General features: G+C 40.0%; 1 protein-coding gene across 4 annotated transcripts in view; it reads right to left on the minus strand.

The window, feature by feature from the left end:
* Window positions 1-14,420, minus strand: part of cntfr (ciliary neurotrophic factor receptor) — a 272,556-nt gene that overhangs the window by 43,937 nt on the left and 214,199 nt on the right. For all 4 annotated transcript variants that reach the window (XM_071204969.1, XM_034095981.2, XM_034095980.1 and 1 more), the window contains 2 exons: window positions 3,725-3,842; window positions 1,774-1,940 (listed from right to left, as the gene is read on the minus strand). In XM_071204969.1, coding sequence (XP_071061070.1) covers window positions 1,774-1,940; window positions 3,725-3,842 — 285 coding nt within the window. The remainder of the gene's footprint in view (window positions 1-1,773; window positions 1,941-3,724; window positions 3,843-14,420) is intronic.

Genomic DNA, 14,420 nt, shown 5'->3' on the forward strand with positions numbered 1-14,420 from the left:
AAAAGGATCAAATAAGTAGACATTTCATTCTTTTCAAAGCTTACAAGCAAACTTAAAGACATAAATTAGAACAATTACAATGTGGTTACAGTGTGGATGGAAGACATTTGTCACACAAAACGGGCATTTTTACATTTATCTGAAAAGCTTTGGCTTGGGGACAGTTAAAAAAAGTACAAAGTCACACGAAGGGCATTTGGGAATAAAAGAGAAAGCAGAGGGAGATAAAGCAGAGGGAAAGAAAGGAGCAGTGGGGTGTTTTGCTATCACCAATAGTCGAGGGATATTTCCTCAGCCGGGTCGCTAATCCAGCTAGCATTAGCATTTTCATGAGTCCTGTATCCGGGGCTTGGCAGAGCATGTCACTGCCTCATTTGGTTACTTGTGTACACACTCAGTCTAGCACACACACACTCTTTTTCAATACCCCAACCTGTCGACCGACACACTGCACACAATCGCTCGCAGCCCCGTTTGTGTCTGTGTGTGTTTATGCGTCATGCACACCCATATCGCACTCTGAGCAATACGACAGAGCCGGGGACTGCTGGCAGCACTTCCCCTTATCTTTCAAAGTACTTCTCATTCCTTCTTTAAAATGAATTTCTCCTCTTCACTGCTTTCCAGCCTGAGTTGTTTATGAATTATAAGCGTCTTGCTTGTTATTATGTAACCTTCTGCAGCCTAAGTGAACAAAACTCCATAATCCAAACTGCAATTTTTAAAAAACGATTTACCACATGATTGCGGAGGCCATCATTTAAAAAAATAACCAATTCATTAACTTAACTTTAATGCTTGATTCTTCCATTTAGTATTACTAAAATGTGCTAATACTGCAGCTTGTGTTTGGCACTTGTAGTGAGAAAGCAGACCTTTGATTTGCGGCTGTCACATCCCGTCCAAGCCTCAATTAAATAGTGTTTGCTGCACAAAAGGTTCAGAGGTAGTGTGTGTATTATATAGTGCCTCCAGTAATGACAGGGGTGCACAGTCAGTGGGATTTTCGCTAATGGCCTATACTGTAAGTTAAAGCAAAAGCAACACAAAAAAGCAGTGCACTCTCCTTCACATGGGTGACGTTTATTTGGCTATTGAAATCTCTATTTTCTTTCTGGCACCGAGCACAACACATCCGAAGGGAACCAGAAGTCAATGAAATCAGTCATCTGTGGTCAAACAAACGCATTTTCATTGCTCAAGGGTTGGCATCCTCCAAGAGACGCCTCAACACTCTTAGTCCTTATTTTTCATTGCCAAGTAATTGTTAAACGGTGTGGGAAAAAGATCTTAGATTTGTCCCTGAACTTTGCACAGTGTTGTTTGGTAACTCTTAAGAAAAGTGAAAATGTCTAACATTTTTCTTTAAGTGCACCCTTTGAACCAAGCTCAGAAACTAAATCAAAGCCTTTAAAACTCATCTCTTTCGACTCCACTTCGAGCGATAGAATGACTAACAAAGAACTGCTAACAGAGCACTTATATACTAATAAAGGACTGGCTTAGCCAGTTGAGCAGCACTTGAAACGATTGGCTCTTTGAAACCTGATGTTCTTATATGATTCTGTTTTCCTCAAGGTTGTGTCTTCCTGGTCGAATGTACTTATTGTAAGTCGCTTTGGATAAAAGCGTCAGCTAAATGCAATGTAATGTAATGTAAAACCTCCTCAGAAAATAAACATGCTCCCTCATGTGCAAGCTTTTCTTGTATTAAGGTGTTACAAACATCCAATACAATACCACGACATGATACGCTAACACCATCTATCTTACCTATACTGGACTCCTCAAAGGAAATGGTGGTGGAGGCTTTCCCCAAGGCGTTGACTGATGTCACGTTCACTTTGTACGGGAAGCTGGAGAAGACCTCGGGAAAACGAACACGACAGCGATTCTTGTGGTCCGGATCTTTCTGTACCTCCAGTGATCGCTGGTTGTGTCTGGAGAGGAGAGGGAATTCAAAGGGTAAGAGGAGAGAAAAATAAGGACTGATGTGAGAGAGATGGATGGTTTACTTCTAAGTTTTTATAAGCTTGTGAGTTTTCAGCTTGAAGGAAGTTTCATACACTTTAGTGTGGAAGGGCAAAAAGAGAATAGTTCACGTTTTTAAGAAGAGTGGGTGTTCTCCATCAAAGCTGTGGGTATAATTTAGAATTACAACACTAAAACACTCTAACTATACTTCCTGCTTTACAGACCAGGACAGGACTTTAGTTTGGAATCCAGCCAGTATGAACTTTACTTTTTGTACATTTCTTCGATGGTTTGTAGGCTTAAATGTGCCAAGGTTTAAAGACATTGGCACATTTACGCCTGAAGAAGTTGTTATTGGACTTACACTCCTTTGTTTTGCTTCTAATATAAACCGGTTTGGACTGCATCATTTTTGGGATACGGTACTGTTTATATGGATAGTTTAGTAAGGTTCTCTACTACTCACTACACTATGGTCATGCGACGCGCGTCACAAGGCACACATTGGGGCACTATTAATTATGATCATTACATGCTGAAATTAATGTTGTTAATTCACACAAAATAGTCACACAAAATAGTCGAATATTTAACCATTTCGGTTTAATTCAGGAGCCCTGACGCAAGAGTGTTTACAATTACAATCATAGATGTTCTCTTGGGGTAAAAAGGACAGAAATGGCTGTTCAGTGAAACATGGAGCTGAATGGCTGACCGGCTCATTATTATTCAAACATAATTATGTTGGTGTTACAATATTAACGAAGGCAGAGTCCACCTGCTCTGGCGTGAGCTGTGGGACTCTGTGATCTGTGAATATCAAAGAGAAGCTAATGAAGACAGCTATACCGGGTCTCCTCTCCATCCACACATTTTGTGTGAGTATCTGAGGTCCAACTACTGTTAAATCCTGCCTGGACATGGGAGAGAGGTGTCACTTTTCTTATAACACCCTCCTTCTTATCTCAAAATTGATCTTTCTCGTTGGGCATTTTTGGTCTTTTAATTTAAAGTGTTGCCCTCTAAGCCAGGTTTTTTTTTTAATGTTTTTCAAGCCAAGGCGCGTTTAGCTAAAAAGAAAGATGGAGCAGAGACCCCCTACTGTTTTTATATTAAATTAAGCTGCATAGTAAACTTAGCCTATACTAATGTGTAGGGCAACTGTAAGCATTGCGTAATGACCTACATTTTATGGTGCCTAGAAAACCAAGCCATTAAAATACAAGCTAACTAGCATAACAGACCATTAGCAAAGGTAAGCTAGCTCACGTGATTGAAAGAGGACAATGTGTGAATTATAGTAGTGTTCTTCAATCACTTAAAGGTGGGGTATGTCATTTTGGAGAAACCAGCTGGAGTGCGCTAGAATTTGAAAATACACAGCCAGAAAAAATGTGCCACTTCCTTACAGAGCCCCTCCTCCAACACACACGAACGTGCACATGACCAATGAGGGCACGAGATAAGTTTAGCCGGGCCGGCTAAAATGATTGGTCGTGCTTTCTACAGCGCCACGGCTTCCACAGATGAATTTTTTTTATGGATTTTTTGTCAAAGCACTTAAGATATTCATTGCTATCAGGATGTTAAGAGCATTCCATGGAATACAACAAAAAGTGTATCTCGAGCCGGTTTCTCAAACTTACCTACCCCACCTTTAACTAAGCTAGTTCTTGCATGTCATACCGATATATCGAGACATATATTGTATATGTAAATCCACACAAAGACATGAATCCTATGCACTTACTGTACGTCCACTTCAAAGGTGGTGGGGATGAACGTTTGGTGGAGCTGGTGCCAGCTGCAGTAGAAGCCTTTGGGGTAGGTGTTGGACCGACATGTGACTGTGGGCTCTCGGGGGGGAACTACAGAGAGGACAAAACAAAAGAAGGGGAGGACAGTTAGCTAACAAATACAGCACAGTATAATTGAGATGACAAGCAAAGACGTATCAGAGTAATGCAGATCACAGGAATCAAATGCAAAGCAGCTGTGGCTAATTAGATATTTCCTCATTGAATTATTTATTCTTCATCAAAAAATTCATCATGAACATCCCAGCTACTCCACCACCGCCACTTTAATTAAGCTCTGGTTATGTTTTGTTAGATATACGTTTCATTTGATTGCCTGTATGCATTTGTTTTTAATGTATCTTAATTATTTTTAATTACACAAATGAATGGAAGATAGATTCAAAGAGGGGGGGAATCAAGCAGTGCACCCGAGGGGGAACATATTTTAAATGGTCAGAATATACCTAATTTGTCTGAGTATTGGGGCGTCTGACAGAGAGGAGTATTGGAATATTTGTGACCAACGGAAAGCAATTTCTGTCACGATTCAATCTAATTTAAACGATTTAGGCTAAATGAAAATGACTAAAGCAGAACCGATCTGGAGAAATGGGAGAGAAAGAGGAAGAAAAAAAAGAGGGAGGGAGGTTAGATGGTGCGTTTAGAAAGAAAGGATATTCGAGTGGTAGAGCAAAATAAGAATATAAAGAGGTTGGCCGGAAAAAGTGATGTTACGCCAACTGTGGCCTCCTCTAAGATTAGGGTCTTTTCTTCGTGGCTAGTCAACCACACACCCGTCTACCACTCCCTCTTTCTCCCCACACCATCTCACCCTTTAACCCTGGTTATCTGCTGCATGTGACAGACAGTGAGGGTACAGTGTTCCCACAATCCCACAATGTGTATATGTACTTAAAAATCATTTTCCAACGCTAATGTTTTTTCTGTTCCCTAAAACTCTTTTCTTTTATTGATTGCAAATAAATTGCATTTTATTTTACACAGTATATCGCTTTTATTATAAATATAGGGGGCTGGCATTGGACTTCTATGATTACATATTGGATATCGGCCAGTGAGTAATATATACTCCTGATGTGATTGGTTGACTGATAACAGCTATTCACATAATTGAATCTTTATTTATAGTCAGTAATGTACACCACAGTTGAATGGGTGGGGTGGGTCATCCTTTCTTTAAAAGCCACATACCCATTCAGTGTGAACATGGGAACAACTGCTGCTCTTTAGAGCGGGCTTTGTCTCCCCTGTGGGAAAAATGATAGCTCCCAATGTTTTTACAGAAATGGGGGGGAACAGAAAAAAGGTGAACATAATTCAGAACACTGTACTAATGAGGAGTCTTTACTAGCTCTAAGCAGCATGGCAAAATATATTTAAATCAAGCTATTCAGTTCTTTAAGTAGTTTTGAGGTTACCTACAGTAGATATATGTAACCCTTATGCTCAGTATGATATAAATAGTATGATATGAAATATAGTATGAAATAATTTTTCTGAATGTTCTTTCCATAAATGGCTTGAAAGTTGATCTGGATCGAGATGGAAAAATACATTTGTCAGGATGGTGTAATCCCACCTTGGAAATTGGTTGCAAACAAAGTAAATCAAACAGAAACTTTGACGTGTAAAGGAAGATATTGGCACCAAATTGGAAACTACTGATACTGTAAGATCAAACTAATAGATATTAGGGGAAATTTGGGCCAATTATGAAATAGAGAGCCAGAGGAGCGGGTTTATAATCCAAGAAAAAGTTGTACATTTACAAAGTGCTGGTATTTTCTGAAAGTAAAGAGGTACATTAACAAGAAATGTATGACTATATTCTTGAAAGTACTTTTCTGAGAACATCACCAGCTCTTCAATTATTAATTTGATCCCATAATGGCCTTTGTATGCCATCGTCAAAATGTTGTATTTAGTAGAAGCATTTTAATACCTATACTGCATCTGGAGTGCACAATGACTGCTACTAAACTCCTATCTTTTTGCAAAGAAATCATTAATTGAAAGAAATACATTACTCAGTCTCTGGCTAACAAGAGGTTGGTTTTACCTTCACTTTGGTTTGAACATAGAATAAGTGAACTAATGGGTTCACTCCTTTACGTCACAACGAAAACACAGGTGATGCTGCAACAATAACCAACCGTCTACACACACACACACACACACACACACACACACACACACACACACACACACACACACACACACACACACACACACACACACACACACACCACACACACACACACACACACACACACACACACACACACACACACACACACACACACACACACACACACACACACACACACACACACACACACCTGTCCCGAATACCATTTTTCGGGCTCCGGATATTCGGTAGTAATCAGCAGCGAATATTCGAATATTCGCTGCTGAAAGATTTTTTTTTTTTTTCTTACAAAATGTTTTCATAACACGCTCCAAGACACCTGACAACATGCTGTTAAGCAGAAGTGCAGAAAGAGCATACTATTACGATTTATATTTATTTATTGTCTCAGTACTCGCATACATTAAAACTAAATGTGTCCTCTGCATTTAACCGAGCCGCAGTGCAGCGCCCGGGGACCAAATCTGGTTCCAAATTACGTTTTACAACCTGAAGATACAAAACACATTTATGTTATAACAACAATGCTTTTAATAACATAGCCGTAACAGTAGGCCTAACAGTGTAATACTTGTTACTGATACAGTAAACAGTATTTAAATAAATGAAGAACGAAAAATAAATGAACGAACTGAATGCCAATAATTGCCTTAGCCCCAGATGTTCCCACATTGCTCCTATTATTTTCACTATTCGGATCAAATTGAAAAACTAATATAAAAAAACAATTCGGTTGCTTGCTTGCAACTATTTTCCAAGCAAAGTAAGGGCACGATTTTATCATGTGTAACGTTACTGTTTAAACGGCGGATAAAGCAGCTTCATCACGGCAACTTGACAACAGCTAAGCTAAGCTAGGCTAGTACTTACAGCATCCGGTGGCTTTTCAGAGTTGTTGTGCCACCGTGGTAGGCCAGTTTCTTGTCGCATATTTGGCACACTGCCTTCTTCTTACCATCGTCCAATTTAAAATGGTCCCACACAGCTGAAGTCTTCGGCATTTTGTGTTCATGTGTGTGAAGCGAGGTGAAGCGTGCCGTTTGCGTTCGTGACTGTGAGTGAACGCGATGTCAGGAGCACAGGCTGAGATTGTATATATTTCCGCATTTTAACAGTGCAATTCAAAAGTATAAATATAGTATAAGAATATGGAAATTCGCCTTTATTGATAGCATACATTTAGGAAAAAATTTGAATTGAAAATAAATAAAAAAACGAATATCCGAATAATGAAATTAAAACCCGAATAGTTGACCAACGAACGAATATTCGAATAGTCGAATATTCGGGTACAGCCCTAGCGCGCGCACACACACACACACACACACACACACACACACACACACACACACACACACACACACACACACACACACACACACACACACACACACACACACACACACACACACACACACACACACACACACACACACACACACACACACACACACACACACACACACACACACACTTGATTGGCTGCCTTGGGGTCATTTCAGAGTCACACACAATCCTGCTGTGTTTAAGCAGTCACCACGGCAACTAATTAGCCTGTCAATAACGTCAACGATGAGGTTCCAGGGACGACATCCAACCACACTCAATTAATCAAAGACTAATTGGGGCCATCTCGATCCATTGGCTCATCATCTGAGAGCTTCAGTCAAAGTCATGTCACATTGACACACACACACACACACACACACACACACACACACACACACACACACACACACACACACACACACACACACACACACACACACACACACACACACACACACACACACACACACACACACACACACACACACACACACACACACACACACACACACACACACACACACACACACACACACACACACACACACACACACACACACACACACACACACCAGGGGGGTATACTGCGAAGCAGGATTTTCACTTAGCCGGCTAAATTCAGGGAAAACTCTGGCTTTCCGGTCATCCGAAGCTGGTTCTCTTTTTAGCAGGCTAGATCTCCATGGTAATATATGCTAAGCAGCTAACCTGGTTGCAGGCTAAGAGCTCAACTCAGTGAAAGCACCGCCTGCTGACCAATCAGAGCTCAGTGTGCGGAGTTTAAAGCGATCAAGTCATATTACAGGAGAAAGGAAATACAGAAAAACTGCCGTCGCAGGAAAGACGGCCGGCAAAAATCACCGACTGTGTGAACGTGAACATTAATAGAATATCACCTCCCATCTTCAGAGCAATCTGACTATTATAACATTAGCGTTAAGAAAGCTTAATTAAATATCGGCCACAACATAAGTAACCGGATCAGAGTAACATTAAGTACAGTTCGCGGCATATCACTTCATAATGTATCATATATCTCCTGATCTGAGTCAGCTGAGCCGTATCTGGCCGTGCAACACTCACAGTGTCACATACTGTATGCAGAAGTATTATTTTAAGCAACACATTAAGTTGACGAAACACTCGAGACAAATGTAATTAAAGTCAGATCGTGTTTTAGACGGGGTAGTGATATCATAAACGTTAATGTACGCATTCAAACACTTTTTCTTTTACCAGCTGTATTCACCTTGCAGGTGCAGCTATGTGGCTTTCATCCTGGATAAAGTGTTTAATTCATGGATGTTTAAAGTTTAACTTCTTCATTTTTGACTAGTATTAAAGTTCACTTTTCATTCAGGAAGTATGACGCTGCGCTGTCAGTGCGCTTCTCCATGTTTGTGATTGGTCGAATGCTCCAAATACCACCCCTTTCATGTGAACGCGCACCAAACTAGATAGGACACGGCTGGCTTGAGCGATCCACTTGATAACCAGCGTCGTAGGACAGTTTAGCGAGAGCGCGTATGTTTTGGATTAGGCCAACCGGCTAACTCAAACATATCCAGGTTAGGTTGAACCAGCTTCGTAGCATAGGCCCCAGAGCTGCAGGTATTCCTATCAGCTTTGTGGCCATAATCAATCAAACCAGCTTAGTAAGGAGATGGAGAAGTTGAATGATACAGTAGACGCGATTCAAGAGGATGCGCACAACTGTGTGTTCACAGCAGCGATGTTTGGAGAGGTTTATTTGCACCCTGGAGTATTTGACCCTTTAATTTTGTTCATTTTGCCAAGTGTGAGCGGTGTCAATCAAACCACCGTTGAGGCTCCTAGCAGGGGGCTTCATATTGAGGGGCTCCTCCAAGGGGACGAGGTTTGTTAGGAGTCAGAACGTGGACTGCACCGTCAATACTAAATGACCCCCATAACGCAAGGGGTTTATGTGCACAGGAAGACAGGTGTTGACATCTAAATGCCAGCTGTATATCATGGTTTAAAAAGCCAAGCATAAAAGAAAGGAGTAAGTAAACTTTGCCCAATAAATGCTACTCAGATGTCTGGGTTATTTACTACTTATAGATGTCGAAAAACAGGAAATGTGAATTTATTCAGAACAAGTCATGTGACCAAATGTATCATGTTTTTGGTTTATCTTCTATTTTTAATCATGACCTTGTCTAAAGAAACAGTGAAAAACTCAAAATCCTCTGATACGGATTATCAGTGTAAACAATTCTATTTCCTCAACATTGCACATTTCTCTAAAAACGAGTGTAAAAGGTTTTTATTATAGCAAGTACAATCTTATACATTTTTTTGGTTTGTCATTTATCTGTTAGAAGTGACACCATTTATGGAAAATAAATGTTTGCAACTCAAAATAAAGTTTGGCATCAATTAGAAATTCCCTTAAAAGTCAGACTTTGGTTAGTGTTCATTTTCAATTTTTAAGCCTAATTTTTGCAAATTAATATGACTTTTTTCAATGCAATTATATGAATTAAGTCCCAAAATAAATAGACAACAAACGTAGTTGTTGTTTTACTGGCAATGTGTTATATGAGAGGGGAAAAAGGACGCAAGAAACTGAGGGAAGAGAAAATAGGTGAAAGAAAAAAAAATGGAGAGAATAGACAAGACGGCATTCTTTCATCAAACTACATATGTGCCCTTGAGAAACTTAAGACATGCATCAGACAGAATGAATATCAAATAATGTAGTACCCAAATTGTAATTAAAACAACATTGTGCATGTTGACCTTTATTGGTATTGCACTCTACCTCTATCAGTGACCTATTCAGGACTCTGCTCATGAATACACGTTATTTGAATCAGAGCGCTTTCATCATCTATTTGAATTGCTAAACACTGAATGCGGTTTTGAAGGAGCTCTTTGATAGCCTCATGAAACACACAGGTGACTTTTAAATGGTAATAGGCCAGAGACTCACTTTACTGTAGACTACGGCTCGCAAATCATAATGAGGCCGGAAAAAAAAGTGACACCTTTTCTGTTAAGATGAATGCATTTCCTGTTTGAATCTGTAGAAATTTCATTTAAATAAAACACAATGCCAACGCAAAGAAATCCATACAAGCTGTGGTTCGCCACCTGGCTTTAAGGCAGAAACATTTGTTAAGAGCAGCATATCTCTTTGGGGTTTCTAGTCACATATTTAAAATGTGATTGATATATTATATTATTTAGTGTGTCATAGTATTAACTGCTCACATTGCAAATAGAAAAATAAAGGAAATACAGCGTTGGGGGACAAGGTAATATTTTGAGATTAAATCCTTACATTTAACACAGAGAAATTATAATATTATCTGAGATAAGACTGGTAAATTAATTACTTTATTATCTCAGAGAATATTCAATCACCCTAAAATGTACAACTTTTATCATGATACAATCGTTTCTCTCTAATATGTCACTTTAAGTCACAGTGAAATGCTGGAAAAAAGTGTCTTTCATTTGTAAAATATTACTGTATATTAGGAGTGTAACGGTATACGTACCCGTACCGCCCTTCGGTTCGGTACACATGTGTACACACACACACACACACACACACACACACACACACACACACACACACACACACACACACACACACACACACACACACACACACACACACACACACACACACACAACATGGGGGACAATGACATCCAGTGGCCTGGTTGCTAGGCTGCAGACGCTGTAGTAATTGCTATTTGCTTGTGTTAGCAGCCTCCCTGTTGCTTTGTGTGTGTTTGTCCGTTTGCATCTCTATGTGTGCGCTCGCATTCACGTGTTTGTAGTGGATTATCTTGCTATGAAAACAAGAATCAATGCCTTTTCTTTACATTCATTCATTGTTTCTTTTTGTGTTTTTATTTTATTTATTTAAATGCAATCGGGCTTTTGGTGTTCAAACTGTCTTTGGCCTTGACATAAACACACTGCACTACATTTCTTACCTTTATCCAAAGCACAGATAACTGTTAGCCGTGCCTACAATACGTGATAAAAAACCGAACCAGCGACCCTCCGACTGGTACAACCCTTGGTAGACAAGCATTGGTGGAAAACTCTTGAGCCACATTTTCTCAAAAATACAAATGTCCCTGGGTCCCAATCCTAACTCGGGCTGCCATTCATTTTTAACTTTTATGGAATAAATTTAACCAACCACAATCTGTGCCGAAAAACCAACCAAGGGACCACCAACAAATCCATCCGTCACAGAGAAATGTTGGGTTCAGTATCTTACCCAAGAACACTTTGCCATGTTGACTTCAAGGGCCAGGAATGGAACCAGCGACACCCTCCGAGGGGTAGACCATCGTTAGACAACTGGCCCAAAAACTAAAAACTGCAACTGACCCTGACTCATATCCTTCATCCTCAACGTTCATGGAATCAATTCAACCTAGCACAATCTGTGCTGAACACAGTTAAGAAAAACCAACCAAGGGACAACCGCCAACCAATCCGCCCATCTATCAGTCTCTCTATCCATCATGCTCATCTCATTTGGTTTAAAAATCACGTTTTTCATATTAAAAATCCTGCTGGAAAGATCTGGACCCTCTTGGTGCCGCGCAGAGTGGCATAACTCTTTTAGGCAGATGGCTTTGGTCTCCGATGGACTCGTCCCTGCCAACGCTGGGGCTCACTGTATTTTAGATTAGCTGAGTCTTGTGTCATGGGAGAAAGAAGGAATGTAAATAAAACTGGAGGACAACGTCAGAGAAAGACAGAAACTGAGACACTGTGGTGCCTTTTTGTCCAGACCAGCTGACGTGGCTAACGGTAATGCAATTGTGGTGTAAAATTTTTACCCGGCACTCTTATGCCATCCAACAAGCCCAAACGCACATGTGATGTCTATGTGTGTGTGCGGAGGACTGTCTGTGAATATGCAATTTTATGTATATGTAATTGAATTGAATTGTAAAGTGCATACATTTGAAAAGTATGTGTATGTCTGAGAGCCAAGTTGTGATCCGAAGAGTGCCTTTAAACCATTAGCATATACTTTTGTTTCCTTTGTAGTAGCTTAGCTTCAATGGCACGTCATTTTTGATACATCTTTGAAAACATTTGGATCTCTAGATGCGTCTCAGAGACGTGACAAACCATTCGATTTTGGGATATATTTGTGGAACTCTCAATATAACATTCTCATCCAAATAAACGTCCAAATGTTTTAAACACATATTACACGTGTTACATTGCAAGAAAACAAATTAAAAAAGCAACCAAAGCACTTGGTTAGGTGTAATAAAATAATGGTTTGGCTTTAAATAAGTGTGTTGGTTAAGTCATTCAAGTTATGGATGCACATTTGAAGTTGAATCTTTTCATTTCAGAATTGTGTCATTTGTTGGTTTGACCCAGCATAAATAGGTCTTCCTTGAAATATAATTAACAATGCAGTTCAGTTTTATGGGAACAGGACTTCAGATCAATAGGCTGATTTGTGTGTTGGTTTGCCCTTTACTTCAGCTTGATTATAAATAACCACCAGTCTTATTTACACAATCCCTGAGATAAATTGATGAGCAGCATAATAATTGAAACCCATGCAAAACCCAGTAGTCTTTACTCTCCTTTGCTTCTGGTTTACATTTCGGCTGTAGCTATTTTCTTCTCAACTGCCAAATCTCTCCTTCTCTTTTTGTATTTTATCTGTACCAAATAGCCAGCCAGCCAGCCACACACACACACACACACACACACACACACACACACACACACACACACACACACACACACACACACACACACACACACACACACACACACACACACACACACACACACACACACACACACACACACACACACACACACACACACACACACACACACACACACACACACACACACACACACACACACACACACACACACACACACACACACACACACACAGCATTCCAGGAATGTCTCTGGGCCAATTGGAAACAGCCGTGTGTGAGAGATGAATGAATTAAAGGAGGATGAATACCTTATGAGAGCATCAGGAGTTGATAAGTAAAAGACAAAGGTGAAAGGAACCGCAAAAAATAAAAAAAGTTGCAGTATATTGTTCATGTGTTTCATCAAAACCAAAAGGCAGATTGCCAAATGTTTAAAAATGTGATCCAAACTGTATTAAAACAGGGGTTATTCTTCAAAAAGGACTGCAAAGAGGTATGAAAGGAGAGGTTTTTGAAAGGTTTGCTTTGACCTCTGCTGCTCTCAGGGTCAGACACAGGAAGACGGCCATTATACCTGGACACTTAGATCACTTAGCCACCTGACATCACAAATCTTTCTCAAAGCTCGGGAATAACAGCTCCCGTTTCACAGGAAATCAAACAAGATTGCCCGAGCGGCTTCACACCTCTAAACACGTCTCACCTTGTTTTGACTTTTCAACCTCTTCCTACCTTCCTTCTGCACAACAAAAATCACCTGATGGGCCAGATACAATACAATTTGTGTGTGTAGAAATCTGAGTTTTGACCTGATGACACGACTTTGAATTGGACGGTTTTTCCATTCCCAAAACACTTATCCCATGCTGTCTTCTTTCTTTTTTTAATAGAAAATGTAGCTTCAGAGTCCAAATGGCAGCTTGGGAGTTTGTTTGTCTTTTGAGAGACGCCTATTATCTCTTAGCAGGAGAGCAAATTCTTTCACTGCCCAGTGCACCATCCCACGTGTCTCTCTGGCCCTTTTCTGCAATTTTTTTTAACAAATTCAGATTATTTCTTTGCTTTTTCTGCTTCTTTCTTTTATCTCTACTCCTTTAATATTCATAGTATGGCTCATTCACGTCCTGAATGAAGGTTGGGAGGTGCTTTAAATAGAATAACTGTAAAGGAAAAAACACATCCCTATGCTTAAACTACTTATAACAACTCTATGCATTTGCTGTATTGTCGAACATTTCATATTGATATTTCGATGCTATCCAGTCGTCCTTAGTGTGCTTAACTTCCACCAGACCTCTGCAAAAACTAGTAGCATTGAATCCAGAAGCTTATGAGAGGCCAGGCATTCCTTTCATGCTACTTCATTCTTCCCATATTTCATTATTATTTGTCTCGACAGCGCTAGTGAAGATTGCCAGGAAAGTTGAGAAACAGCGCGCCACTCAC

This window comes from Pseudochaenichthys georgianus, chromosome 12, assembly GCF_902827115.2.
Source record: "Pseudochaenichthys georgianus chromosome 12, fPseGeo1.2, whole genome shotgun sequence".
In the NCBI taxonomy this organism is placed as follows: domain Eukaryota; kingdom Metazoa; phylum Chordata; class Actinopteri; order Perciformes; family Channichthyidae; genus Pseudochaenichthys; species Pseudochaenichthys georgianus.